At 49.6% G+C, this 27,541-nt stretch overlaps 2 protein-coding genes across 3 annotated transcripts in view; one reads left to right on the forward strand and one right to left on the reverse strand.

The window, feature by feature from the left end:
• Window positions 1-17,502, reverse strand: part of POMT2 (protein O-mannosyltransferase 2) — a 43,990-nt gene extending 26,488 nt beyond the window's left edge. Inside the window, exons 1-5 of the mRNA XM_032846257.1 lie at window positions 17,005-17,502; window positions 9,916-10,000; window positions 4,785-4,889; window positions 2,933-3,041; window positions 647-755 (exon numbers count right to left, since the gene is read on the reverse strand). Coding sequence (XP_032702148.1) covers window positions 647-755; window positions 2,933-3,041; window positions 4,785-4,889; window positions 9,916-10,000; window positions 17,005-17,462 — 866 coding nt within the window. The 5' untranslated portion in view covers window positions 17,463-17,502. The remainder of the gene's footprint in view (window positions 1-646; window positions 756-2,932; window positions 3,042-4,784; window positions 4,890-9,915; window positions 10,001-17,004) is intronic.
• A 172-nt stretch (window positions 17,503-17,674) lies between these two features.
• On the forward strand, window positions 17,675-27,303 carry GSTZ1 (glutathione S-transferase zeta 1). Of its 2 annotated transcripts, none has more exons than XM_032846259.1 (9): window positions 17,675-17,749; window positions 20,697-20,748; window positions 22,517-22,584; window positions 23,078-23,158; window positions 23,494-23,619; window positions 24,752-24,830; window positions 25,373-25,425; window positions 25,878-25,927; window positions 26,739-27,303. In XM_032846259.1, the coding sequence occupies exons 1-9, from the start codon at window positions 17,735-17,737 to the stop codon at window positions 26,863-26,865; spliced, it is 651 nt and encodes a 216-aa protein (XP_032702150.1). In that variant the 5' UTR covers window positions 17,675-17,734; the 3' UTR covers window positions 26,866-27,303. The 2 variants fall into 2 exon arrangements, with proteins under 2 accessions (XP_032702150.1, XP_032702149.1); XM_032846258.1 differs by lacking the exon at window positions 17,675-17,749 and adding an exon at window positions 20,302-20,408.
• The last annotated feature ends 238 nt before the right edge of the window (window positions 27,304-27,541 follow it).

Here is a 27,541-nt window from a genome sequence, read left to right on the forward strand (position 1 = left end):
CCTCTAGGACAGAGAATGTGAAGGGAAAAGTTATTTTGGGGTCCCTAACCAGCACTGGTGCCAAGGGTGGCTTAGAAGACGGTGGGGCTGGGGAAGGCCTTAGGACTCCTCCATCATATCCACAAACCAGTACCCGAGTCCACCCATTATAATATTCTTAAAACAGATAATTGACATTTTCTTATTTTTACACAAAACAAAGATAAAAGTATGTCTAGAAAACATACTAAAATCTATTTTTATGGGGCGCCTGGGTGGCTCAGTCGGTTAAGCATCCAACTCTAGATTTCGGCTTAGGTCATGATCCCAGGGTCATGAGACTGAGTTTTTCATCGGGCTCATGCTAAGTGCGGAGCCTACTTGGGATTCTTTCTCTCCCTCTCCCTCTGCCCCTCCTCCTCTACGTGCAAGCATTATGTGTGTATGCTCTCTCTCTAAAAATAAACAAAGTAAAATAAAAACAAAATACATTTTTACAATCTAAAATGGGCAATCCAAGTTTAAAAAAAAAAAAGTATGCTTGCCTTAAGTGCAGTTTCAAGACAAGTCCTATAGGTACACACCCTGTCCCTGGTCATTACAGAAATTCTGGAGCTGCACAGCTTCTAACCCCCAATGCCCACCCCACAAAGATGGTGTTTCTGACCTGTCAGCACAGGAGTTGTACTTGACCATGCTCAGCATGGCAGCCATGATGAAGAACATCAAGATGGGGTCAAGGAGGATGTACTGGGACAGAGTGAGGCATCCCGTATCTGAAAAACATGAGCTCAGCAGTGAAAAAGGGAATCAGAGATGGACCCCCCTGAGAACCAAACACCCCAACAATAGGAAATAGCGTACCTTATGCTAAACTGCATGTAAGCATTTATGCGGTCAAGACCAGATGAGTCACTGAGTCATCAGGGAGGTGGAAGGCCATAGCTTTGGGGTTGACCAAATTGACCAAAGCCCAGGGATAGGAAACTATCTCACAGTGCTTTCAGGCCCATGACCCAAGAAAGGACCATGTCATTCAAACAGATGGAGCAGTCCTGAGACAAGGGTTCTTCCTCACTTCCACCATCAAAAAGGGAGTTCTGGGGGCGCCTGGGTGGCTCAGTGGGTTAAGCTGCTGCCTTCGGCTCAGGTCATGATCTCAGGGTCCTGGGATCGAGCCCCGCATCGGGCTCTCTGCTCAGCGGGGAGCCTGCTTTCCTCTCTCTCTCTCTCTCTGCCTGCCTCTCTGCCTGCTTGTGATCTCTCTCTCTGTCAAATAAATAAATAAAATCTCAAAAAAAAAAAAAAAAAAAAGGGAGTTCTGCCAGCCTGCTTACATAGCCATAAACAACCTATACCTAGGATAGAGTTTTAGTATGTTACATGAAGTCTCTGTCGGCAAATGATTCTCCACACAGGCACCAAAATGATTGTTTTTAAAACAAAATGTCACTACATCAAGCCCCTGCTTGAAGCCTCCAATGTCTTGCCTCTCACTCAGACTAACCAGGTCCTCAGCTGCCAAAGCCGGCATGGTCTCCCTCCCTAAGCAACCTCCTGTCCCAACACCCTCTGCCTCATTCACTCCACTCTGGTCACACTTGGCCTCCTTGCTGTTCCCTGAATCCACCAAATCCTGCCTTGAATCAGAACCACCACATACGCTGTTCCCTCTGCCTGAACACTCAGATCTCTGCATATGGCTTCATGTTTTGCTTCACTTAGCAATCCGCTCAAGATTGCTGCCTACGAGAGAATCCCTCCCTGTTACTCTCTCCCTTACCCTACTCTGTTTTCTACATTGCACTATGTATGGCTTACATTGTTACATCTCAGACTTATAATTTACTTGCTTATTTGTCATCTGCCCCACCAGTAGGGAATTTCCATGACAGCACAGTGTCTCATCAGCATATCCTCAGAGGCCCAGAAAAGTGGCCTGGCACAGAGGAGATGCTGGAAAAACAGTTGTGGGATGAAAAAAAGAATAAATGCAGAGGATGAATAACTGAGAAGGGAAATTAAAGACATAAAGAAAAAGCCACCAATCCTCTACAGAGAGGCCCTATAATCTTGCAACTTAAATCTGTCAAAATACAGCCAGAATCACCCCCGAAATGTCCACCTAACTTGGCCTGGGCTTCTTTAAAGATTTTTTTTTTTTTTTTATTTGTCAGAGAGAGAGAGGGAGAGAGAGCAAGCACAGGCAGACAGAATGGCAGGCAGAGGCAGAGGGAGAAGCAGGCAGGCTCCCTGACGAGCAAGGAGCCCGATGTGGGACTCGATCCCAGGACGCTGGGATCATGACCTGAGCTGAAGGCAGCTGCTTAACCAACTGAGCCACCCAGGCGTCCCGGCCTGGGCTTCTTTAAATGTTAAGTTCTATGAGGTCATGAATTCACTTTCATAAAAATCAGAATAGCACAGAACCAATTTCTACAGATCAATGCTCATTTATCCACGTGGGACTTATCCACAGAAAATAAAGTTCCCATTTTGTTATTTCCTGTTACCCAGCTACTTCTGAGACACCTGCCCTCGCAAGTCAGTTGGAATCAGTTTAAGGAGTGCAAAATTATAGCAACCTGAGAGATCTTGATAGTAACCTGAGAGAAGCAGAATTAGAATCGTAAGCGTCCTTCAAATACACACACACACACCACATATTTATCTTCTTATCTACACCAAATTCAAATGTGGATAACCTGGAGATAATCTATTCTTGGGATTATGTATGTGAGCACTCCCCTTTGGTAATATAAAGGTGTGCTACACACAACTATTTTTATATGTAATAATCACTGGTGAAGAAAGAAGACTTATAATACATTTACCCAATCCTAAAGTTACTTAAGCACTGGGTCATGGACAGAATCCTTAAATGTATTGATTTCCACCTCCACTCGTAATGTGGCAGTCAATCTCCTAAGAATCACGGTATCAGACAACTTACCAAAGGTGAGGAGGGCAGCGGAGAGCAGCGCTGCTGGGAGGGACCTGGACAGTTCCAATACAGTGAGGTAGGCAAAGGGGACCAGCAAGGAACCGAGGAAAGCACAGAACTATGGAAGGAAAAGAGAAGCAGTCAAACAGGAAGATAAGCATCTAAGATCTACTTGACTTGGTACAAATGACTGTTTAAAATAGAGGACCTTGGGGCAGACATGACTTGGTGACGTGAAATCACCTGGAATATCTATAAGCAAGAAAGGGGTGGTGTGACAGTGAACCGTCAAATCAAGCGACATGTGTGTGCCCATTGAGCACCATCGAACACTGACATGAAATCAGCAAAGTTCAGCCGAGGAGGTGTGCACAGGATGGCACACAGTTTAATAGGGGACTCTTGAGGTGAGACTGGTCCATCCACTGCTAGCTGTGACTAAAATTGTACATCTCTGAACCTCAGCCTCCCCATCTGTGCCATATGAAAAATTAGAGTTCCTGCCTCAGAGACTTTTATCTGGAGATTAAATGAACTAGTTTTATCAGCAGACACAAAGTACTCAATAAACATTAGCTTCCACTATACAACTGTCAGTATAAGCAGAGAAAGACCTCTCTACATTGTTTTAATATTCTAGAGAATTCTATTATTATTTCTGTTATTTCTCCCTTGGCTCTTTTCTTCAACCACACCAGAAACGACTCTTTAATCTACAGGTTGCATTTTGATTCTGGAAAAAAAAATTATCTGACACTTCAGTATCTGGAGAATTGTTTCTTTGTTTTGTTTGGAACCACCAGCTCTCTCTTCACCTTCCTACCCTGTCCATCAAGAGTAAATAGACAAGCCTGGGGAAATGGAAATTCTCACATTTGGGTTGTCACTTTTTGTCAACTGAAAGCAATGTGTCCTAGTGTGAAAGGAAATGAGGCTGTCATATTTGGCCTTCTCAATTTCCACAGCAAGTCCACAGTGAGTCAGGCCTCTACCCAACTACATATGCTATGTGATGTTCAAAAGTCATTAAGAAGATGCAGAACCACTTAAGAATATGAACTTGAGGGCTAGGACAATCCTTATTTAATACAGTATAATATGACCATGCAAATCACCCAGTGATTAGCTCAAATAAGCACACAATACTTATCTAAAGTGCTTTGAGCTCCTTAAGGAACAGAGCTTGTAATTAAATGCAACCTGTTCTGAGAGCTCCACATCTGAAGTCAGGTTTTGTAGGTTTCATTTAGCTGCAGATAAGGGGTCCCCACAGAGTTGAGTACTTAGGCCCGGTGATGCTCCTCAAGATGGGTGCTATGACTCGGGAAAAACACGGAGCCTCTTCTAAAGACTGGAAAACCCCTTTTGGGTGCCTGAAACCTTCATGGGGAAAGAAGCAGTGACCTGGTGGCGGGAGTATGGGATGCTGAGATCTTAAGAAGAGCCCTCAGAGATAGGCAACACTCCAGCAGTTGTGGCCACAGAGGGGAATGACGTGCAGCTTGCCAATGTGCTGAGGCCAATATCAGGGCTGCAGGAGCCTCCTGGCTGCCTGGGTCCTAGGTTGTTCTCCAACCCAAAGTCTGAAGCTTCACATGGGCTGGGCAATAGGTGACTGTGTGCTTGCTCCTACCCATGAAATCTCTGTATTATCTGTGGCCTCCCTTAACATTCTTATCCACCGCCGTTCTGAATCTCTATACCTAAATCTCTACTACAGGATGGGGGTCCAATCTTCCTCCCCTCCCACTGCCACCCAAAGTCCCTTTGTCTACACCTGCCACCACTCCATGACTCCAACTGTAAGTTCTGACTGGGTGTGGCCCCAGGGTTCAGTCTAGAGCAAGTCAGGAAGCCTTACTCCTCTCATTCCCATGTAGTTGTGATGCTCATACTTGTCCCCAGGCTTCTGGAACAAAAAAGTCCCATCATATCCACTCAGGTAGCCAGCAAGACCTATCAGCATCTAAGGAGAGAAGAAGAACAAACAAAAAGATGATGAGAGACTTTTAAGATTCCTCTGTCCCCGAACTTCCCTCCAGCTGCCCCCAGAGTTTGGATTCCCATGATAACTGTCCATAGGAGTTGCCAATGTGACATTTTCTCCTGCAGCTGTGGCAGAGCAAAGAACCTTTTGTCTAAAGAGCCCTTTGCCTAAAACAAATCCTCTCTTGTGTTAAGGCCAAGTTCTTGGGAATAGTGCAGATTGAACACTTGGGAAGAAAACCCCCACAATTTGAAGGGCAGTGCCAGGAAGGGCTCTCTCATTCAGCTTTCTTTCATTTGCTATGAAATAAAACATGACAGCCCATGGGGGAGGCCACAGGCAGGGGCTGATTCCTGGGAGACAGACCCTCTGAAAGGAAGACGAGATTCCAAGTCAGAATAAGGACGGAGAAAAGTGGCCAAGGAGTTCCACACCAGCAATAGGCAGAAGGGAAGAAAGGAGGTTAAAAGGATGCTAAGACAGACATATTTCCCCAGAGGAGAAAAGTCCCAACGGAAAAAAATACCAAAAGACCAGAGACCAGCTTCTCCTACTTCCAATATTTCAAAGAAGGGCAACCCTGGCACATTCCAAACCAGAACAAAGCAGCTATTACACTAAGACGGAGATTTGTGAATCCTTCAAAATGTTCAAGAAGATCAGCTTCTTCATTTCTACCTTTCCAGCATAAAAGTCTCTTTTCCACACAAGCAATCAGAAACTGCAAAGCCATGAAAACTGTCAGCAAATACCAAGCAATTTTAACACCAGGCTGCCCAGCCCGGACACCTGTGCTCCAGTTAAGCTGTGCAGAGGGACAGAGTATTCTGGCTGTATTAAGAAAGCCTCTCCCTGGGGCGCCTGGGTGGCTCAGTGGGTTAAAGCCTCTGCCTTCGGCTCAGGTCATGATCCCAGGGTCCTGAGATCAAGCCCCGCATCGGGCTCTCTGCTCAGCAGGGAGCCTGCTTCCTCCTCTCTCTGCCTGCCTCTCTGCCTACTTGTGATCTCTGTCTGTCAAATAAATAAATAAAATATTAAAAAAAAAAAAAAAGAAAAAGAAAGCCTCTCCCTGCAACACTGCTTGTGGGGCTTGGGTTTGGACCATGAACCAGCTCTCTTTTTACTATAAGTAGCTCTAACCAAAGTTACTCTCTGTAGTTCCATGTCAAGGAATAGAGGCCAAAATTCAACAGTAAATGATTATAAAGTCCTGTTGTGGGGGGGCAGGGGGAAGGAATCCTAGGGCTCAGAAGTTAATGTAACTATTTAACATAAAGTAAGAGGAGGTATTGAAAAGACAGAGCCATCCAAATACCTAGATGAACAAAAACTGACAGGAGACAATCAAATGCATGCCCCCTTCCCACCTGGGATCTCAGAGGATAAATTCACAAATCCACCTGGTGCTGGTATAAATTCCCAGACTACTTGGCAGGTCTGGTATAGTGAAGAAATGCACGATGGTTTGCATCTCAGCTCTCTGATTGCAGACAATACCTAATATGTCTGAGCTACAAATAGTAAAATCTCCCTTTCAGTAGGAGGGTAGGGTTGTGAGGATCAGAGACAGTGCAATAGGTCAAACACCTGGCACTCTGCTGGGCACTACACCAAGCCCTTAGGAGACAGCTGAAATTCCGTTCCCTCAAGGTTAAAAGTAGCCCTGAGCTAATTTCCTAACTAACTCATTCAAATCAATAAGAAAAGCAAATTCTATAGGAAACAAAACAATAATGGCTAATAAACATATGAAGAAAATATTCAACGTAACTCATAAAGACATGCGAATGAAAACAGTGACACACCATTTTTTATTCTCAAATTGGCAAAGTCCTGAAAGTATTATCATATCAGTGCTGGCAATGGTGTGGGAGAAGCAAGAACCCTCATGCACTGTTGGTGGGAATATATAACACTACAATATTTTTGCAGAAAAACTTAGCAATATCTAACACAAATTTAAATGTGTGTATCCTTTGACTCTTTTTAGTTTGGCTGCTAAGAACCTTTTAGATACACCTGCACAACCATGAAAAGATAAATGTACAAGGATGTTCATTGCAAAATCTTTGTAATGTCTGAAAACTGGAATTAACATAAATGTCCACCAATTAAAGATGGGCAAAATAATTTATGGCACATCTGTATAATGGAATAATACATAGCCATTAAAACGAATGGAGTACCACAGTTATAAAAAAGGATGAGATCATGCCATTTGAGAAAGCATGGATGGACCTAGAGGGTATTATGCTAAGCCAGACTAAAAAAGACAAACACTATACGATTCCACTCATAAATGGAATCTTTAAAAAATGAATAAATAAACAAAAACAGATTCAGAACTATAAATACTGAGTACAAACTGTCGTTGCTAGAGGGAAAGGAGTGTGGGATGGGCAACGTGGGTGAACGGGAGTAGGAGATATAGGCTTCCACTTATGGAATGAGTAAGTCATGGAAATAAAAAGCACAGCATAAGGACTACAGTCAGTGATATCGTAGGAGCAATGTAACAGGACAGATGGCAGCTACACTGGCGGTGAGCACAGCATAACACAGAAACTTGTCAAATCACCATGTTGTATACCCGAAATTAATGTAACATCGTGTGTCAACTATACGCAAACTTAAAAAGTAAAAAATACAATAAAATATATTTTTTAAAAATGGAGTGAATTTTTATGTGCTAATGTGAAAGAAGTTGAGCTATATCCTGTTTAAAATACAACTTGCTGAACAACTTTAGTTTGGTCCTATTTGTATATAAGTTGTTCATGTGCACATCTATAAATATACTCATGTATCAGTAAAAAGAATTTATTTTTTTTAAAGATTTTATTTATTTATTTGTCAGGGAGAGAGGGTGCACAAGTGGGGGGAGGGGCAGAGGAAGAATCAGGCTCTGCGCTGAGCAAAGAGCTCAATGTGGGACTCGATCCCAGGACCCTGGGATCACAACCAAAGGCAGATGCTTAACCAACTGAGCCACCTAGGCAACCTGCATAAAGAATTTCTAAGAAAATTTATATAAGAAACTAATAGAAATGTGGGGAGAAGTAGATCTTGACCTTTTACTGCCTTCTGTGTTAATCAAATGTTTTACTCTATGCAAGCATTTCTATTTCCTCCAGGGCTGGGGGCCGGCATGGAGGGACAGCTAGCAGGCTCAGTACTGCAGAAGAAAACCTCCCATTCACAGCTTCAGGGGGCTTTTGATTCTTTGACTGGCTTGACTTTAGAACCTAGGAAAGCTACTCTGTTCATCACTCTCTCTCAACCAGGTAGAGCACAGGACCATCGGGGGATAAATTAGGGGGGCAGACGGACCGAACTCCCCAGGGGCAGCCTTATAAAGAAGCCTCATATTTCCCCCTACCCACAGGGACCAGATGTGAGCCAGGGGAAGCTTAAGTAAAAACAAATCAGCCAGTGTTCCACGGGCATGTCTTCACCGTGCCGAGCACTAGGGGACTCCAAACACAGACAGGCAGTCGGCACCTGAAAGACTGGGCTGGGTTCCCCTAGGGGAAAAAAAGAAATCTCCTCCACCAGGGGGGCTGGTTCCCTGGCTAGCCCAGTGCAAACACTCAACACATTCTATTGCTTATTCCTACAGTAGCTAACAGATACCATCTAAGTGGCGGGACAAGGCAAGTATCATGAAGCAGTGTGCTGTAACAGTTAAGAGAGTAGACGTTAAACCAGCCAGAAACTTGACTCTGTCACTTAACCAGCTTTCTTCCCTATGGCAAACTTCTTTTCCTCTCTGTGCCCCAGTTTCCCCATTGGCAAAATGGGGATACAACAGTACCTACTTCATAGGTTAGTCTGAGAGAGAAGATAATCACTAGAAGTGACTAGAACAAAGTTTTCAATTGCTCTGATTTTTATTGCTATTATCTTATAAAGGAGAAAGGAAGAGGCATAATATTTTCCACTCCAGCTCTGGGCTCAGAGCGAATTTTGAAATAGGTCACTATCCCACCTCCTTCTCCACCCCTCTCTGGTCTCTACCCAATGCTCTCGTACCCCTAAGCCCACCTGTCCCATATCACCACCCTTGCCTCCCATGACCTCTGCCTTTATCCCCAAGTGCTCCCTGCTCCAGGATCATGCCCCCACTTTGTAACAGACCAATTATTGCCTCTTGGTGCTAAAGATCTCAGCCTCCAGTTCGGAAGAAAGGGCTGATCCCTGAGCCTTCTCAGAGGTCATTATTTTTAGAGGAGTAAAATGAATTCTCACTGTGGGATTTCTAATTGTAAAACATGTGAGAGGTACAGGTCAAACAATGTGCCTGTTGGGAGTGGGGGAGGAAAGGGAGTTTTGCTCCCCTGTCGACAATGAGCTCCTCTCAGCAATCTCTGCTTTATGCAATGTACTCCTTCTCTCCATTTGTTTACTTCTCTGAACTGAGGTGAAATTCATATACTATGAGACTCACCATTTTAAAGTGTACAGCTCAGTGGTTTCTAGTATATTCCCAAGGTTGTGCCACCATCACCTCTACCTAATTCCAGAACATTTCATCACCCCAGAAGAGATTCCCTAACCATTTGCAATCAGTCGCTAACCCCCCTTCCCCACCAGAACGTGGCCACACTACTAATCTAGTTTTTGCTTCTATGGATTTGCCTATTCTAGACATTTCATATAAATAGAATCATATACTATTGTGGCCTTTATGTCTAACATCTTTCACTTAGCATTATGTTTACAAGACTCAGCCACGTTGTAGCATGTATCAACACTTCATTCCCTTTTTATGGCTGAATAATATTCCATCATATAGATATGCCATATTTTGTATATCAATCCATTGGTTGATGGACTCCCTCTCCATTTCTGGGCCCAGAGAACTCCTCAAAACATCAAAGATTTTCCACAGAAGCAGCTGGCCTGGAATGTCAGGGATTTCTTTCCACAAGCCCAAGATTCAAATCCAAAATTGAGATTTCACTCCAACCCTTCGAAGAGAGCTGTCAGTCACCACATTGCTCACCTTTCCCAGAGGTGGGTGCACATCAAAGAAAAAGGTGCGGTTGATATAATAGCTTCCCATTTTTCCAAAGTGAGTCTCATCCCAACTAAGGGAAAAACAGAAAAAGAAATGAGAATTTTAAAATTATCATACAACCTGGGGTGCCCGGGTTGCTCAGTCCATTAAGCGTCTGCCTTGTGCACAGGTCATGATCCTGGGGTCCTGGGATCCAGCCCCACATAGGACTCCCTGCTTCAATTGGCTTGTTCCTTTCCGTCTGCCCGTCCCCTCACTTCTGCCCGCACACTCTCTCTCTTTCTCTGTTTCTCTCTCTCATTCTCTCAAATAAATGAAGTCTTAAAAATAAATAAATAGGGGCGCCTGGGTGGCTCAGTGGGTTAAGCCGCTGCCTTCGGCTCAGGTCATGATCTCAGGGTCCTGGGATCGAGCCCCGCATCGGGCTCTCTGCTCAGCAGGGAGCCTGCTCCCCCCCTCTCTCTGCCCACCTCTCTGCCTGCTTTGTGATCTCTCTCTGCCAAATAAATAAATAAAATCTTTAAAAAAAAATTTAAAAAATAAATAAATAAATAAATAATCATGTAATCCAAATAACCATAATAAAGCATGGTTAAAATAAAAGGCTATGGGGCCACCTGAGTAGCTCAGTCGGTTAGGCCACTGCCTTTGGCTCAGGTCATGATTCCAGGGTCCTGGGATTGAGGCCCACATCAGGCTCCTTGCTCAGCGGGGAACCTGCTTCTCTCTCTGCCTCTACCTGCCTCTCTGCCTGTTTGTACTCTCTCTCTCTGACGAATAAATAAATAAAATCTTTAAAAAAAAATCAAAGACTATGGGATACCTGGGTGGCTCAGTCGGTTAAGCGTCTGCCTTCAGCTCAGGTCACAATCTCAAGAGTCCTGGGATCAAGCCCTGGGTCAGGCTTTGGGCTCAGTGGGGAGATTATCTCCTCCAAAAAACCAAAGAGTAGGGGTGCCTGGGTAGCTCAGTCATTAAGCATCTGCCTTCAGCTCAGGTCATGATTCCAGGATCCTGGGATCAAGCCCTGCATCAGGCTCCCTGCTCAGCGGGAAGCCTGATTCTCCTTCTCCCACTCTCCCTGCTTGTGTTCCCTCTCTGGTTGGCTGTCTCTCTCTCTCTCTCTCTCTCTCTCTGTCAAATAAATAAATACTTAAACACACACACACACACATAGAGACTATAAGTTTCAAGCAATTAATGAGAAAATTTATATTAAAAAATCATTGACACATTAGGGCATCTGGCTGGCTCAGTTGGTAGATTATGCAACTCTTGATCCTGGGGTCATGAGCCTTTTTTTTTTTTTTTTTAAAGATTTTATTTATTTGTGTATTTGAGAGAGAGTACACATATGCATGCAAGCTGAGGGAAGGACTGAGGGAGAGGCAGAGGGAGAGAGAGAATCCTCAAGCAGACTCCCACTGAGAGTAGAACCCCACATGTGGCTCGATCTCACAACCCTGGCCTCATGACCTGAGTCAAAACCAAGAGTCCCATACTTAACCAACTGAGCCACCCAAGAAGTCATGAGTTTGAGCCCCACACTGGAGATAGAGTTTACTTAAAAATAAATGTTTTTTTACACAAGTGATTTGAGGAAGCAAGATATCAGGCTGATTATTTTTGTTATTTTTTTAAGATTTTAATTATTTATTGGTCAGAGAGAGAAAGAGGGAGAGGGAGCACAAGCAGGGGGAGCAGCAGGCAGAGGGAGAAGCAGGCTCCCAGCAGAGCGAAGAGCCCAATGCAGCACTCCATCCCAGGACTCTGGGATCACAACCTGAGCTAAAAGCAGATGCTTAACCAACTGAGCCACCCAGGTGTCCCCATCACACAGATTGTTAATCTTCATTTAGACAGATGAGAAAGGTTAGCAAATATTTACCAACCAGTTATAAATTTGAGCAAAACCTCTACTTATTCTGTAGCTTGAGTTTCTATTTATTTTAAAAGACCAGAGTTTTTCTATAATACAGAAAGTGTTGTAGTAAGAGTTCTCTTCCAAGTCTGTTACCTTCTGACCCTGAGACTACTTTTGCTGCTAGGAAATAGACTACTATTGCTATTACAAACTACACCACGGGCTACTGATTAGTAATGGCCTACAGACTATGGTTGTCACAGGAGTCTAATCTTGCTCATTGACTTTTTGGTAATTAACCTGCTGAACCTGAACTCACGGAGCTTATTATAATGAACTAGCCAGTATATAAAAATTGAGTTAAGAGCCTATCTATAAGCTATTCTCACCGCATCAATTGTTTTGCAAGTAGATAAGTGATTCTAATACATGAGCTTTTAAACACAATGCAAAAGTCTTGTTCTTCCATACAACCATATAAACCTTCTCGCATCCTACACAAAGACTGAAGGGCAGCAGCCCAGTTATCCTGTATGGCCCGGCCATTCTGTTAGTTCCTCCCCGCGGCCCAGAAAAGCAGGTGCTTTCTAGTGACCAGCCATTCCCAGGTCAGCTTTCATAAGCAATTATTACCAACCTCCAATGTAAGGAACTAACCATGCTTTCCCCCAAAATGTAGGGTTCCTTTTTTTTTCCCCTTTAACTTAGTGGGTCCAATAGATAGGCAGAAAAGTAAATCTACTTCTGCATCTGCTATCTGCTAAACACTCTGCTTGGCAGGGAGTGAGGACAGTGGTATGGTGATGTCAAAGAGAGAAATAACTTGCAAGCGTGTGACCAAACTGATTTGCAGAAAGAGAAATCAGTCTCAGCTCCACCACTTACTGACGGCACAACTCGCCAAAGTCAGTCACCCTCTCTGGATCCCGGTTCTTATCTACACAACGAAGACAACAGAAATATTTGCCATGTCCCCCCTCACAGGGAAGCATTAGAACTCAATTCAGAAGACATATGTGAAAGAACTCTGTAGACTATAAAGTCCCACACATTTAAATCATCCCAACTGGGCATTATGTAAACTGTCCCAACTCTTGTGGTCAGTTTTGAGGTCTGTTTGGAAACATGAGATTTTTTACTTCAAAATTTTCCCAAGTAAAACTAGTAGTAACATTCATATTTCTTCTCGCTTTTATTGTGTTTGTGTTGGGAGAGACCATCCTCCCTGGTTCTCTCTTGTTCCTATAGACCTTGCAAGGTATGCCAAGGACGTCCTGGCCACTCCTTCCTCGGGCCATTTCTCAGGGTTATGTTTGCAGAAAACAACCTTGAGGGAAGAGTTAGCACCTCCCTCTGGGACACACAGCATTCTCATTTACTGCTTATTATAAAACAGTGGATTCCCCAAGCTCAATATCCCTCAGCTCCGATACAACCCGCTGCTTGTGCAGGCAGTCACTCAGACCCATGGCATCACATGGGACTTCGGAGGCAAGAGGAACGGATGCCCGCGTGCCGCTATGCACCCTGCTTGCTGCGCCCTGAAAAATGAAGTTCTTTGTCTCCGACTCCGTACTTTGCCATCTGCTGGCACCCATAAAACAATGACAGGCTAACTCACGAGTTTGCAAGATGGATAAAACAAAATCCCAGACCCTGACAGTTCATGGTCACAAGCATAGGATGTGAGACATAGGTTTCTGTAAGAGAAAGGACAATGAGCGGGGGATGGAATCTGGTAAGTGAATGCCCTTCCGAGTGGTGGGCAAGGAAGATAGTGAGAGTGTCCCACTGTCCTACCTATTAATGAGGCTGAATGGACAAAGAAACTGTTTGAATGCTGCCTTGGTTACTGCTCACTCTCTTCTGGGAAAAATAAAGAGATGTAATCATGACCATGGGGCAGCAAGCCTAGCAGCCCCAGCCAAAAGGCAATATGGATGTGGCTACTAAATCAAGGAGTCTCCAAAGTTTACAAAAATGGGTGCTAGCAGGAAGGACCTTGCTATTCAACACAGAATTTTGGGCAAAATGAAAACACTGAAAAGTCCTGGGGTGAGCTGTGTGCTCAAGACAAAAGTAAACGTGCCTTGCTTAGTCACTCACAGCCACTCTCTCCCTCTGTGTCCCATGATCTCTCCACCTCTACCACAATCTCAGCTGGTTTAAAAGGAGTAAGATGATTAAGGGTGGGGCCAAGGTTTCCCAGTCCCTAAAGGGGACTGAAGGCCACACAAATGCATCCTAGGATGCTGGGGAACTCCAGAGAAAAGAGGGACTCAAACTCAGGGCAGGGGTCCACATCTCCAATCCCACTCCAATCTCACTCAATCCCATGGCAAGGAGAGAGACAATCTGCTAGACACAGGGGTTACCAGATGTGCTAGGGACTACAGGGAGAGCCCTAGCAGTGTGTACAGCAGCTGAAAGAAAAGAGCCCTTAAGCCCAGGGGCTCACCATAGAAGTACACTGACACACGGAAGTACGCTGAAAAGGCGTGCCAAGCTTATGTAGGGGCTAAAGGAAAGAAAAAAGCTTCCTCCCACCACCTGCATCCAGCACTCCACACTCTCCACTGGAGAACAGCATAATCTCTGGATGGCTGCCATTGTAGTTACTAATGCAGGCCTATTAGACTCATAAGTTCAAGGGGGGAAAAGCACCCAAATTTAACTGATAGGTTTGAGCCAGCTCCTAGTGGGGAAGGGAAGGTAAAATGACCTTGTAGGTAGGGCCCTTGTACTACTGTAGTGGCTCCCACTGTGGAATGTATACTGGCAAAGAGGATTAACCCATTCATGGACTGCCATGTGGTCCAGGAGAAATACTATCGATTCCAAGAAGAGAAAGGGAAATCACAGCCTTGAAGACATAATGGCAGTTGGAGCCAAGAGAGGCCATTCTTCAGGATAACGGCACCATCTGCTGGACACAGGTACCAAGCACACACTTTTCAAAAGCACAGCTATCAACCTACTACTAAGCTTTTACTGAAACTGAGCGCCTAACAGCCTTAGGATTCTTTGGCTTGATATTGCCACCTTGGGGTGAGTCGACTTGGAATATAAGGCTAACAAAAGGCTCAATAAGACTTGATGGTGAAATGGAAGTGATCTAGCTGGCCTGTCCCTAGAGGCATCTTGACTTTATAAGAGGAGGTGGGAGCTCCCACTTTGAGAGAAACTATCTTCCATTCCACTACCCAAAGCAAAACCACTAGCTCAGTGGAGCCTTGATGCACAGAGGTTTCCTCTCAAGGCTTGTGCCTGCTTCATGGATAGCGTCCATTGGGCAGCAGCAACCATCCAGTCCCAGTGACAACTCTGGAAGGCCAACTGCAATAAGGGTTGATGGGTACAATGGGCTCAACACCTTTGCCTTGCACGATATTCCTGAGAAACAGACAAGTTCTATTTTTATTGGCTCTTGGGCTTTTGCCATTAGTCTATCTTCTGGTGTGCCACCTAGAGGACTATATACTGAGAAATTTAAATCACCCCTCTTTAGAGCCAAGAATTGTGGCAAAACAGTCATGGCTGCCTGTCAGTGGGACAATCTGGATCACTTGTATGGATGCCCACAGTAAGGACCAGGATTCTGTTAAGACTGACTGAAATCAAGCTGCAGATCAAGCCTGTACCAAACAGACTACTGCCATTGTCACCAGGATTCATCAATGCTCCACATGAGGAAACACATCTACCATCATGGACTGGGCATGAAGTAAAGGGCCATATGTTTCTGAAGCAGAAGCCATCACTGCATTGTGCTGACTTGTGACTCCTGCCAAAAGTTGGCCAATTCATCCTGCAATAAAGGAGGCCACAATGGGGGCATTGGCCCTGCCTGCTCCAAGGAAACTGACTGTATTAGGACTTTGTATCCCTCTCCAGGCTATCATTGGCACTTCACTGCTACTGACACTTTTTCAGGTTAACGTGTTGATGCTGTTCCAGTCCAACCATCTAACTCCACATATGTTACTGCAGTACTTGAAACTAAACTATGTCATTCCAAACCATCTAAGTCTGACAATAGCGTACTTTTTTTTTTTTTGCAATGGCCACAAAATAATGAGCCAACAGTCAGTCGAAGTATCTGATGGCATTCCACACTCCCTACCCTCCAAACGCATTTGATATTGTTGAGCACAGAACAATCTTCTCAAAATGATTTCTGACTCTACTTCCCTGACCTCCTCCTGGTTCACACACCTTAGTAAAGCAGTTTTGTCACCTAATGCAGTCATCACCAGAAAGGGTTCATCTCCTCTTGGACAAAAGAGGTGGAGGGTTATATAAACCCATATTTTGAAAATTTTAGATTCTTCCTGGACCATACCTGGACATGATTTGTCTTTCTTTCCCCCTAACAACTGCTGATCAGTGGGGTGGAGGAGGGAGGGAAGATTCAAACTTAATCCAGTATGTTGATATTCATGCTGCCTCCTGCCCTGTGAGTAATGAGTCCTTTGTCTCTGACCCAGGAGTCTCATGTCTTCTGCCAGCATTCATGAAACAATAACAAACTAATTTATTCACTTCCAAGTAGGACAGCCCAGGTAGTTTGTTAGCTGGCTTGCTTTTTGGTCAAGGAATTCCATTTTTAACATCCCCTACACTAACCTTCTAGTCAGGGATACTGACAAAACATGTTATCACTTGTTGGCTAAACAAATTAACCATTTTCAGATTGCGCAAAACTTTTCCTCCTTCTAGCTGGAGACTTTTTACTCTTATCTCATAAAATCTAAGTCCTACAAAATAAAATCTTTAAGAAAACAAGTCTCTCCTCACAAGATGACCCCAGACCTGCTTCCTGAGACCCTGCCAACATCTCTGGACACACAAATTGTCCCTGCTCCCAAGGATGATTTTCACCTCCCCTGATGCCTGGAAATCCTGCAGATTAGGAACTGAGGCCTTAGGAAATTCCGTACTAAGAATTTCCAATTCTCCTTGGAAGGTCAAAGCCACAGTCTGAGACTCCTCGGATCCTAAGGAATCCCAATGCCACCCACGGGAGCAAAAATGACTCCTCTCACATAAACTGCACCTGGCCAAAGCAACCTCCCGCAATCTGTTTCTCCAGCGCAGCCCCGCCCCTCCCCCTGTGATTCCCGCCCCCTCCGTGCCCCCGGGCCAATCAGAGGGTGCATCGTTCCCACCCCCGTTGCCATGAGACCTGCCGAGTCCCTCCTGTCACTCACCAGATGTGCGGCGGCTCGTCCAGACGGTGGAAGCGGGTGGCGAAGGACAGCAGCGTCACCAGGGCCAGCAGGGCCCACCGGCCAGCTGCCTCGAAGCGCCGCGAGCCCCGAGCAGGCCGTTTGGGGCTCCGCGCTGCAGGCTCGGCAGCCACGTCCGGGCCCACAGCCCTAGTAACCTGGGGCCCCCAGCGGCCCCGCCGGGGACGCAGCTCGGACCCTGCGGGGCCTCCGCCCACCGCCGTCGGCATCCTGCCCCTCCTCAGGATCGCCCTCCGGCTCGCCGACACGCTCGATCTTGCGAGCCGCCCCGCCAAGAACTCACCCAGAGGCACCTCGGGGTGCCCTGGGAAATGTAGTTCCCTGCGCCGGCAGCGGGCCCCGGGGCCCCGGCCTCTGGGCTGCGCGGGGAGCGCGGTCGCCGTCCGGGCCGCTAGGAGGCGGCTGGTGGCGCAGAGCATGACGGATCGCCCGGGCCCGGCGGGCCGGCCGGGGAGGAAACAGGCTCAAGGAACTGCAACTCCCAGGAGCTTCGGGAGGGGGGGCGTGGCGGCAGGGCGGGGCGACCCAGACGGGACCGTAAAGATCATTCTAGCCCAACCCCTCGCTTTACCACGACTGAAGCGCTGGTTCTGACGTGTCGGGGCCTCACTGGGCCTCAGTGCAGGACCAGTTGGGAGAGTCCCAGGCGCGAAGTCTCCCGGCGTGGAAGAAGGGTGGCCGGAGCTGCGAGATGCAAGCGGGGAAGGTCTGTGCCACACATCCGGGGATAGGGGCGCCACTGAGAATGAGAAACCCTGAGGGGCGGGGGTCAAAGGTGCGCCGCTCGCCCCCTTCCTACGGCTTCCACAACGCACAACTCCCGGCATGCAGAGCGCCTCGCGGACTCTGCTCTGCGCCTGCGCGCTGCCCGCTTCCCGCTGCTCGCTGGGGCTTGTAGTCTGGGGAGGTTGGGGCTGCAGGCGCCTCACGCTCGTGGAGTGTGCGGGGCGCTGTGGAGTCGCTGTACTCTCGCGCTTCACCTGTCTCTCACTGTCCCTTCTGCCGGGCTTTCCAGACGTCGTCCCTTGCCTCCCTCTTCCTTACATCCCGCGTGCTGTTTCCTGGCCAGTCGGCCCGACGGGTTCTGTTAGCGTAGGGCCTTCCCGGGTGGTTTGCACTTTGAGAGAGCTCTTGGGGTTGGGGGGGTGGGGAGGCAGTAGCACTTTAAGTCCTCTCCATCACCTGGGGAGTTTCCCTGGGGTCATCTTTGTGGGAAGGGACCCAAGAATCTGCATGCTTAATAAGCGCCCCCATGAGCGTTTTGAAGTCTTATTCAAGTTTGAGAACCACCAAGGTGGCAGGCACACCGGGTGGAATTAGCATCACCTTAATAATGCATAGCTCTCCCACTCCCAAATGGGATTTTAGGAGTCTTTTTCTCTCAAAACGATGCGTGAGAAATGGTTTTAAAATAAAATCTGCTAGAGTGGTCAGAATCCATATTTGAATTGGAAATGAAGTTCCTCTAGGAGTGGTAATGAGATGAATATTTTACTTGGGCTTTAAAACAAGTGCAAAAAGGATCGCGGGATAGTTGATATCGTTATCGCTGGTAAGAGGAAGAGCAGAAGGTGCTCTCCATTATAAATCCTGATGGTCCGTAAGCAGGAAACTGGAGAGCAGTGGCATTCACAGTGACTCTGTGGTCACCCTCAGTACAGGTCAAGATGGAACATTTAGTAATTCGGTAAGGCATTTCTCCAGGGATTCCAAGCTAATGTCTGAGGCTCTCCAGTGGTCCCATCCCTCACCAGCAGTCCCGGCCAGATGGCCCCAAGGGCCCTTCCAGCCTGATCAGACAAGGACAGGGATGTACCTTGGAGTAGGGTACATCTAATTTTGGCCTCCTAACTCCTCCCCTTATAAAGACACCTGCTGTCTATCACCTGCTCTCCGAACCAGGACCATCTTTACTTTCCCCACAAAAGTGTCTCCAGTACAGGCTGGAACTTCCAGACCTGGAAACCAACCTGGGAGGGCCTAGGTTCCCACAGTGCCCTTGCCCACCTAGAAGATGAATTGGTAGTTCAGGGATGGTAAGGCAGGGTCACAGAGCAGTTTGATGTGCTGAGGGGTGCAGAAGGCAGAGGGAACTTGAGTGAAATATCTGTAGTCAGAGGGATGGTAGACAGGGGTGATCTAAAAGTTCTGCTGTGTTCTCTCTCCCTCATCGTATGGATACACCTACGTCTTCCCAAAGATGCATGAGAGCTAATTACTGATAACTCCATCCTGGGCCCTGCTTTGAAATGCTGATCACTCAAGAAGCACCGGGAAGTTTAATGTTGAGTCTCTTAAACTTCAGATCAGAGATCACACACTCAGCCTCCTCCAGTGCCGCAAGGTAACAAAAATGAAAGAAGAGGGCGAGGTAGGATACAGGGCAGATCAGAGAGGGCATGCCATGACTGAAAGAGGCTGTTAATTGTCTCCTATCAGTTGTTGCTACTCAGGAACCCAAGACCACTGTCTCTGCCTTTGTAAGAAAAAACAAATAGGATTTGTATATGAAACATCCTGATTTGTTGATGTTGGCAACCAACTGAAACATTTTTTTTTAAAGATTTTATTTATTTATTTGACAGATCACAAGTAGGCAGAGAGGCAGATAGAGAGAGAAAGAGGAGGAAACAGGCTCTCCGCTGAGCAGAGAGCCTGATGCGGGGCTCGATCACAGGACCCTGGGATCATGACCTGAGCCGAAGGCAGAGGCTTTAACCCACTGAGCCATCCAGGCACCCCCTACTGAAACATTTTTAAGTACACGTACACCACACAGAACACTGTGGGCTGTCCTCTTGTGACCTTGGCTTTGGAGTCAATGGGCTTATCCCCTCAGCTATTTTTATGAGATCAGCTGAGAACCTGGAGGGCTGGTGGGTGGTGAGCTGAAAGAGAGGGTCACCAAAGCGTCAAAAAACTAGAATTCCTGGTCTTTCTGTCACTGCTGGAAGGAATTCAGCTATCATTTTAAGGCAACCCTTTGTTTTACGGATGAGGGAGAAAAGACTAGGGATTAAGGAGGCAAGGATCTGCCCAAGGTCCTGCAGAGCGGGTTCCTGCCTTGGGATCAGACCCCAGGTACACCAGCTCTCAGCCCAGAGCACCACGTGAACTGCTGCTTCCAAACCAGGACACCAAACCTGGTTCCATCAGGAACAGAAAAAGCTTCCCACAGGTTGAAAAGAGTCGCCCTTTCTGACCACAGTCAAAGTTTTCCTGAAGCCTGTCTCACCCAGCTTCCCCATTGGCTCATGGGATCCCACCCCCTTCAGGGTTCCTCCCCCTGCTCTGCAAGTTCTGGGAGAGGGGCCATTCCCCGAGAGGCCAAGGGTCACCACAACACCATGACCGAGTCTAACAAGGTAAGGAGGGCACTTGCAGGCTGGCTGCCCCTTTGGGGGCCCCTTGGACTTCAGGGATGTGTGACTGGACAGTTTGGAGCTGAGGGACCCCCCCCCCCATAACTCCCAAGGCCTCTGACCCAGAGAGCTCTGAGTCTTCCTGAGGTGCGGAAGGAGGCCTGGTGGGATGGAAAGAAACCACTGGCTTGGAGCCCCCTGGCTGAGGGCTGTTGCCGCCCCAGTAGGCCCTAGGGGCAGAGAACCCCATGAGCACGGGTTAATGTGCATCCTTTTCCTGTCTCTCCTCAGCCCATCCTCTACTCCTATTTCCGGAGCTCCTGCTCATGGAGAGTTCGAATCGGTAAGAGCCCAGCCTCCACCAAGAGCCTCGGTGGGAGGGGATGGGGGTGGAGAGAGCCCTGAGTAAAAAGCTGGCAGGGAACAGAGGGCTGTTCTGTCAGGGCACCTCTGCCTAGGAAGTCCGACAGGAGGAGACTGGGGGTAGCAGGAAGGGTGGTTGTTTCTTCCTTCTCCCACACTGCTTTCCAAAGCCACTTAGCAACCACGCTTAAAGCAGGGTCACAAAACCCAGAGGTGCTTGGTAACTGGCAGGGAACAGCTGGCCTTCCTCACTTCTTATCTCATTTCATCTGGCACATTAAACAACTGGCCTGTGTCAACCCCGGAGGCTTCATGGAAGCGGAACTTGGGGCCCTCCGGTGTAGTCCCAGCTTGACCCTGCCCTCCCTCAGCTTAACACAGCCCTTGGCGAAGATCATAGGCATCGCTCATACTGGGGGGAAACCGTGCTGAGTGTTTTTATGTACATGATTCCTAGGGTGTCAGCGGCACCCTAGGAGGGAGGCATCATTATTGTCCCCGTTGTACAGGTGAGGAAACTGAGGCACAAGGACCTTAAATAACTTGCCCAAGGCTGTGTAGCTAGCAAGAGGCCGAGATGGAATTCAAACAGGTGGTCTGACTCCAGAGTCCATGTTCTTAACTCCTGCACCATGCTGCCTGGCAGATGAGGAGACAAAGGCAAAGAGGCTCATTAACTCAGCAAACTCCTTGTCCCGCACAGCTAGCAAACATGATGCAATCTGAACGCGAGCAGTCTGTCTCCGGGAGTCTGGTCCTCACCGGGCAGCCATCCACCGTGACCCTCCCCAACCCCACCGTCACTTGGTGTCTGCTGGAATCAGTAGGCAAGAGCACTGGGGGGCCAGAGGACACATTTCTCCCAAGAAGATACCTCCCCTGTGCCCAGAGCCTCCGCCCTAGCTGGCCAGATGCGAGCCACAGGAGTGCTGTCTCTGCAGGGCTGCCGTGGCTCCCGCCACTTGTCCACAGTGGGGCTGAACAGCGCAGAGAAGGAGCCCCGTGTCTCCCAGGCTCTCTTCATACTGCGACACGTCTCTGCCTCCTCTCCTCACTCCTCCGAGACCATCATCCCCATGTTTCAGTGCATGTCTGCACACGTACACACACACACAGTCTTCACTTGGTTGACTTGCTAAGGAAAAGGATCGAAGGGCACAGAGAGGAAATCTGGTCACTGGGAGTCACAGCAAATGCCATGAGACCACCACAGAGCCCCCAAAGCTCTGCTTGGAGTCAGTAGTCAACAAGTCTGAGGACAGAGAAAACGGATGAGAAAGGGATCCTTCTCTGGCGGGTGTCACCCCTCCCTGTGTGTGTGCTTTGGGGTCACCTGACCCCCCTTCCTTGGCTCTTGGATGCCTTCCTGAGGCAATAATTGCACGTCTCTGGCAAACAAGTACTGTTCCAGGACCTGGAGGGGGCAGAGGTAATCAGGACACCTCCTTGCTGCCCTACAGAAGCTCCCGGGCTGCCCGGGCACATACCTGTACAGCACCGCCCAGGGACACGGGGACCCCGTGGGGGAGTGGAGAGTAAGGCTCTGAGAGTTCGGGGGCAAGAGAGGCAGAGCATCAGAGACCTGGGGCAGGGGAACAGGTGGTGACCCGGGAAGCTAGAGAGACGGGGGAGGCCAAGCTGGGCCTTGATCACCTAGCAGCGTGGAGAAAGACACCTCCCTCGGCAGCCTCATGGAGCCCTTGGAAGTAGAGCCAGAAGCTGTCCCCTGACTCTGCTGTCTCTCGTAGCTCTGGCCTTGAAAAGCATCGACTATGAGACCATACCTATCAACCTCATAAAGGATCAGGGACAGCAGGTGAGGAGGCCGCCCCCAGGCCACCATGTGGGAGTTAGAAGTCTTGGAGAGGGACCTAGCAGATTTCTGCCCCCCAAGAGGTGAACCTGCTGGTTCTCCCTGGTGGGACTGGGGGTTGGGGGGTGGACAGGCTGTGCAGCTCAAGGAGCCATGGGAAAGGGCCCAGGTTCTGCCATGGCCTGGTCTCTCAGTGCCTGACCCCAGGTGAGTGGGTCCTTGCCCTATGCTGGGACCCCTGAACGTGCCCTAATGGCCACAGTGTGAGGTACAGGGAAAAACACATAGCTGGGCCATTGGGGTGAATCCTGGAGCTCAGCAGCCACTGGCTTTGGGGATACGGCCTGGATCCCCTAGGCATCTCTCTGGAGCCAGGACCTTCCCCCGAGGAGGAAGGTGCAGGGGGGCTGCAGGCCTCAGGTCTTCCCGTTGGCCTGGTTCTGCTCTAGGCAACTGGGGCCAGGCTGCCTCGCTCATCAGGTCCTTATCTCCACAGTTCTCTCAAGAATTCCAGGCACTGAATCCCATGAAGCAGGTGCCAACCCTGAAGATCGATGGCATCACCATAAGCCAGTCTGTGAGTGCAGGGCCTGGAGGTCCCTGGCGAGAGCCGCGCCCTTTGAATAAGAGGCCCTCGCAGCTCTGGTTTGCGTGGCCAAGCTCCTAGCCCTTAGCAGGGACACGATAAGTTCTTGTCAGAGGGAGGAAGGTTGCCTGGTTGTTCAGGGAAGTGAAGGGAGACGAGCCAATGGGGAGACAAGTTCTGCAGGATGAGGGTCCAAAAAGAGCTCCTTCCTGGGGAATTGGGGCTTCACAGGCTCCAGCTGAGGTCAAGGAGGAGCTTGCTGGTCCTGTCACTCTGGTCCAGGGTCCACGTGCCCTCCCCATGCCTCACTGCTCCCCTCCAAACAGCTGGCCATCATCGAGTTCCTGGAGGAAACTCGGCCAACTCCACGCCTCCTGCCACAAGACCCGAAAAAGAGGGCCCAGGTTCGCATGATTTCGGACACCATCGCCAGTGGCATCCAGCCCCTGCAGGTGCGGCTCTGGACTGCACCCCTGCACGCCTCTTGCATGCCTCCCCTCACGCAGTTTTACCTTTAGACACGTGCCGATTGTGAGGTGCCATGGTGGGGCACCCAGCTTGGGAGTGGGGGTGTCAGGAGGTCGGGAGGGATTCTCAGGGGCGCAGACCTAGCTCATATGGCAGAGGGGCATGGGATCCCAGAAATCAGCTGCCATGCTAGGTTCCCAGCTACATTCTGAGAAGTCCCAGCTTTCCCCTGGGCTCATCCGGGGGTGCTCGAGGAGGGGGAGCGGCCGTGTGGCAGGGGGTGAGGCTGAGCAGCACAGGCTCTGGGCCACCCCCCCATTCCCCACCTTTAACCAGAAGAGCCTCCCTCTTATCTCTTCTGTATTCTAGATTGGGAGTCTCAAAAGATTTTATTTTTTAACGTTTTCAGTGGTAAAAAAGATAAACAAGTATTCAAGCAATTCATCTGTGTTAACTCCTGACTTTGCAAATCAGGAGATGGCCCCAGAAAGGTGGAGAGTTTGCAGAGTCATTCAACTAAGTGTGGCAGAGCAAGCCCCAGATCCCAGGACCCCAGACCGTGCACCGAGCTTTCATCCCTGAGCTACCTTGTCTTGTTTAACAAAGGACGTTGGGGCAGACAGACGCCCGTTCTACAGATGAGGAAGCTGAAGTTCAAGTAAAATGGCTCCAGGGCTGTAAGGATGGAACCAGAGCCCAGATCTCCTGCAAGCCAGTCCTGTGCTCCTTTGTCCCAGCCCCACCCCCGTGCCGCACCCCGCTCCCCTCACAAGGAGCCGTGTAAGGGAGACCCTTTGTGTGCCGAGGAGATGGGCCTCAGGTCATGGCCACACACTCAGTGCCACGGCAGCACCCCGTGCCCCCACCTTGCACGTCTCTGCCAGGGCCACAAGCTGCCAGACCACAGGGGCCACTCGAGCAACCTGAGAAGGCAGCTGCTGGGATCCCTCGCTCCCTCCCAGTGCCCCAGTAGGGAGAAGGGGCTCAGGGAGCCCAGGAGAGGACAGGCGGAGAGCCAGGGACGGGTGGGAACGAAGCTCCCCTGAGGGGACTTGGCTGGGGGTCAGGCCCAGCCTGGTTTCTAAAGCCAGTCACCGATTATCCTTGGTTGCATAGAACCTGTCTGTCCTAAAGCAAGTGGGACAGGAGAACCAGCTGACCTGGGCCCAGAAGGTCATCCACACTGGCTTTAACGGTGAGTCCTTCCTCCTGCAAGCTGCCCTATGACCACTCCAAAATGGCCCTTGTGCCTAGGGCCCAGGGCATCTGACACAGCCTCCCTGGCTCTTTGCCCTTGACAATGGCATGGCTGAGGGGAGGGGTGCGGGGCTGAGGAGGTAGTAGGGCTGGGTGTTATCCAGACCTGGCCTCCATCTCGGGCACTTCTGGGAACCTCAGCCACTGAGACCCACAACCCCTCGGAGCTGGCGGTCCACGCTCTGCCTCACTGCCCGCTCCAGCCAGAGGAAGGCCAGCAACATGCCGGCACGTCCGTGTGAGAGCTGCTCCCTTGGCCCGTGGCCGGCCTTGTCCCTTCTCGGGGAGGGAATGGCAGCTGGACTTGAGGAGCCCAGGGAAACATTATCTGTCCCCACGTCCCCATGAACTCTGTCCAGATCTGGTTGGCCTATTCCTTCGGTCACGTGCCCCAGCCAGTCCCCCCACCATTTCAAAACTCTGGGGGGCCAAGGTCCATTCTGTGCCCAGAGTAAGATTCTTCACGTGTCCTCCCCACAGCTCTGGAGCAGATCCTGCGGAGCACAGCAGGGAAGTACTGTGTGGGAGACGAGGTAAGCCCCCCCCAGGCCTTCCCGAAGCAGCCGTCTCTCTCCACCCCCAGGGTGGGTGCGGGCCGGAGAGCTTCCTGAGGAGGCGTGGGGGTGCGGAGAGGGACCAAGATCCGAATTCTGGTTCCAGGGCCCCCTCCCTCATCCTGAGGGGTCCTCTCCCTGCTAGGAGCCCTCCGTAAGTGCCCTGATGGGGGCTTTTAACAAGCATGAGAAGATCCACTGAGACAATCCAAGCCTCTCTGGCCACCCACAGACTTGGCTGTCAGGACAGCTGGAGCCTGGCCTGGGAGAAGCATGGCAGCTCTAGGCACAGACCCAGACAGGCCCGTGAGGGGAAGGAGAGAGAGTTGGGGCTGTGGGGATGGGGCGGAAGAGCCAGAAGCAGACAGGAATGTCAGGGGCTGTGAGTCCGGGCCATGCATCCTGACGCAAACCCCCCAACCCTCTTGCAGGTGTCCATGGCTGATCTCTGCTTAGTGCCTCAGGTGGCAAACGCTGAAAGGTAAGAGAGAGCCCCGCCTGCCTCCCTCTTTCACCTGGTCCCTGCCCTCCAAATGTCCCGCCTCCTCTCACAGTCAGGCCCCAACTACAGCTACTGGGGAAGCCTCTAACGCAGAGACTCTCCTAGACTGGCCAAGGAGCCCCCTGTGCCGGGCCTTCCCAGCTCCTTTGGCCTGGAAGAGCCCGGCGGAAGAAATCAGTGCAGTGTCCCCCCACCATGCCCACCACCGTCCCTCCGATCCTGTCTAGCCTCTGCTCCTAAGAGGCGGCCGCTTGCCCAGTAGACACCCCTAGAAGAAGCCACCCCAGGAGCCTGCTCCCCCCGAGGTGCCATGTCCCTACCTGGCAGGGAGCTCTCTTCTGCTCGTCCCATCAGCCCTTCAGTGAGGCAGGAGAGAGTACCTCCCTGGAAGGCGTCCAGAAGAGTACCTCTCCGTTTGGGACATGGTGATGTTCCTACCCACACAGTGCCCCTGAGAAGCTTCCGACATGGGTGGGGTGGTTATCTGTGCATGTAAATTATGAGCACTGTGCTCTACACATAGTAGGTTCTCGGTGAATAGCCGTTGCTTGGAATAGGAACGGTAGCGACAGGGATGCTAGACTGTCCTGCATGAGACCCGCCCATCCCCAGAGCCGCCTGTGAATAAGACTCCCATGTGGCCGGGCAACTTACCTGGTCCTCAGGTGGTCAGACCCTGGGGCCTCATCCAGCCGCCCCTGTGCCTCCCTCTCTGCTCCAAGGACAGTCTCCCTATGCCCTGGCAGACCCAGTGTCAAGATGGTGTTAGACAGGTGTTTCTCTGCCACAGGTTCAAGGTGGATCTCACTCCCTATCCGACTATCAGCCGCATCAACAAGACACTGCTGGCTTTGGAGGCTTTCCAGGTGTCTCACCCCTGCCGGCAGCCAGACACACCCCCTGAGCTGAGGGCCTAGCTCTCCCAACTGTGCCCCATGGGTGAGGGGGCAGGAGAGGTGCAGGAGCAGAAGCCGGGGTTGCTGAACAGACCTGGAAACAAGCAAGCCCTAAATGGAGAAGCAGGAGACCTGAACTTGAACTTGGACTCTAGCCCTGGATCCGCCTTCCCACTGTACCTCTTTGCACCTCAGTCCCCTCTTCTGTCCAGTGCAGGTAGCGCAGGGGAGAGGATGCTGGGAGGGAGGGAGGTAGGAATATCACCAGTCATCTGCGTCATGAGCAATCGTGAAGGTGAGGGGAGAAAGTAGCCTAAGATGCTTGGCGGGTGCGTCAGAGAGACGTAAGGGAGCCTGTGTGCTTCTTCCCATCCCCACAGCTGTACCTGACTCCAGAGAATGCCCACTCTGAAATTTGATGATTAAACGGAAGCCCAGGCCTCCAGATTATTCAGTTAAGGCTGAGCTACATTCCAGAAGGTGAACATTCTTCCTGGCTGGAAGCCCCCGGCATTTGGGCCAGGAGAGAAAGAAATCCAAAAGCCTGCCAGAGAGAATCAGACCAGATCCAGAAGAGAACAGATAGAAGCAGCAGGAAAGAAAGCATTCTGTGACCAGCTGAGTTCCTGGGGCTAGAATAGTACCAGTAAGAATAGTACCAGTACCCAGTACCAGTAATAGTACTGGGGCATGGAGT

This window comes from Lontra canadensis, unplaced genomic scaffold (genome assembly GCF_010015895.1).
Source record: "Lontra canadensis isolate GAN:19392208 unplaced genomic scaffold, GSC_riverotter_1.0 scaffold173, whole genome shotgun sequence".
NCBI lineage: Eukaryota > Metazoa > Chordata > Mammalia > Carnivora > Mustelidae > Lontra > Lontra canadensis.

Bases quoted from the DNA above. Each gene is read 5' to 3' on its own strand.
- GSTZ1 (XM_032846258.1), top strand. The intron at 24,831-25,372 runs GTGAGTCCTTCC...TCCTCCCCACAG, and splicing joins CATCCACACTGGCTTTAACG to CTCTGGAGCAGATCCTGCGG. The intron at 25,928-26,738 runs GTAAGAGAGAGC...TCTCTGCCACAG, and splicing joins CAGGTGGCAAACGCTGAAAG to GTTCAAGGTGGATCTCACTC.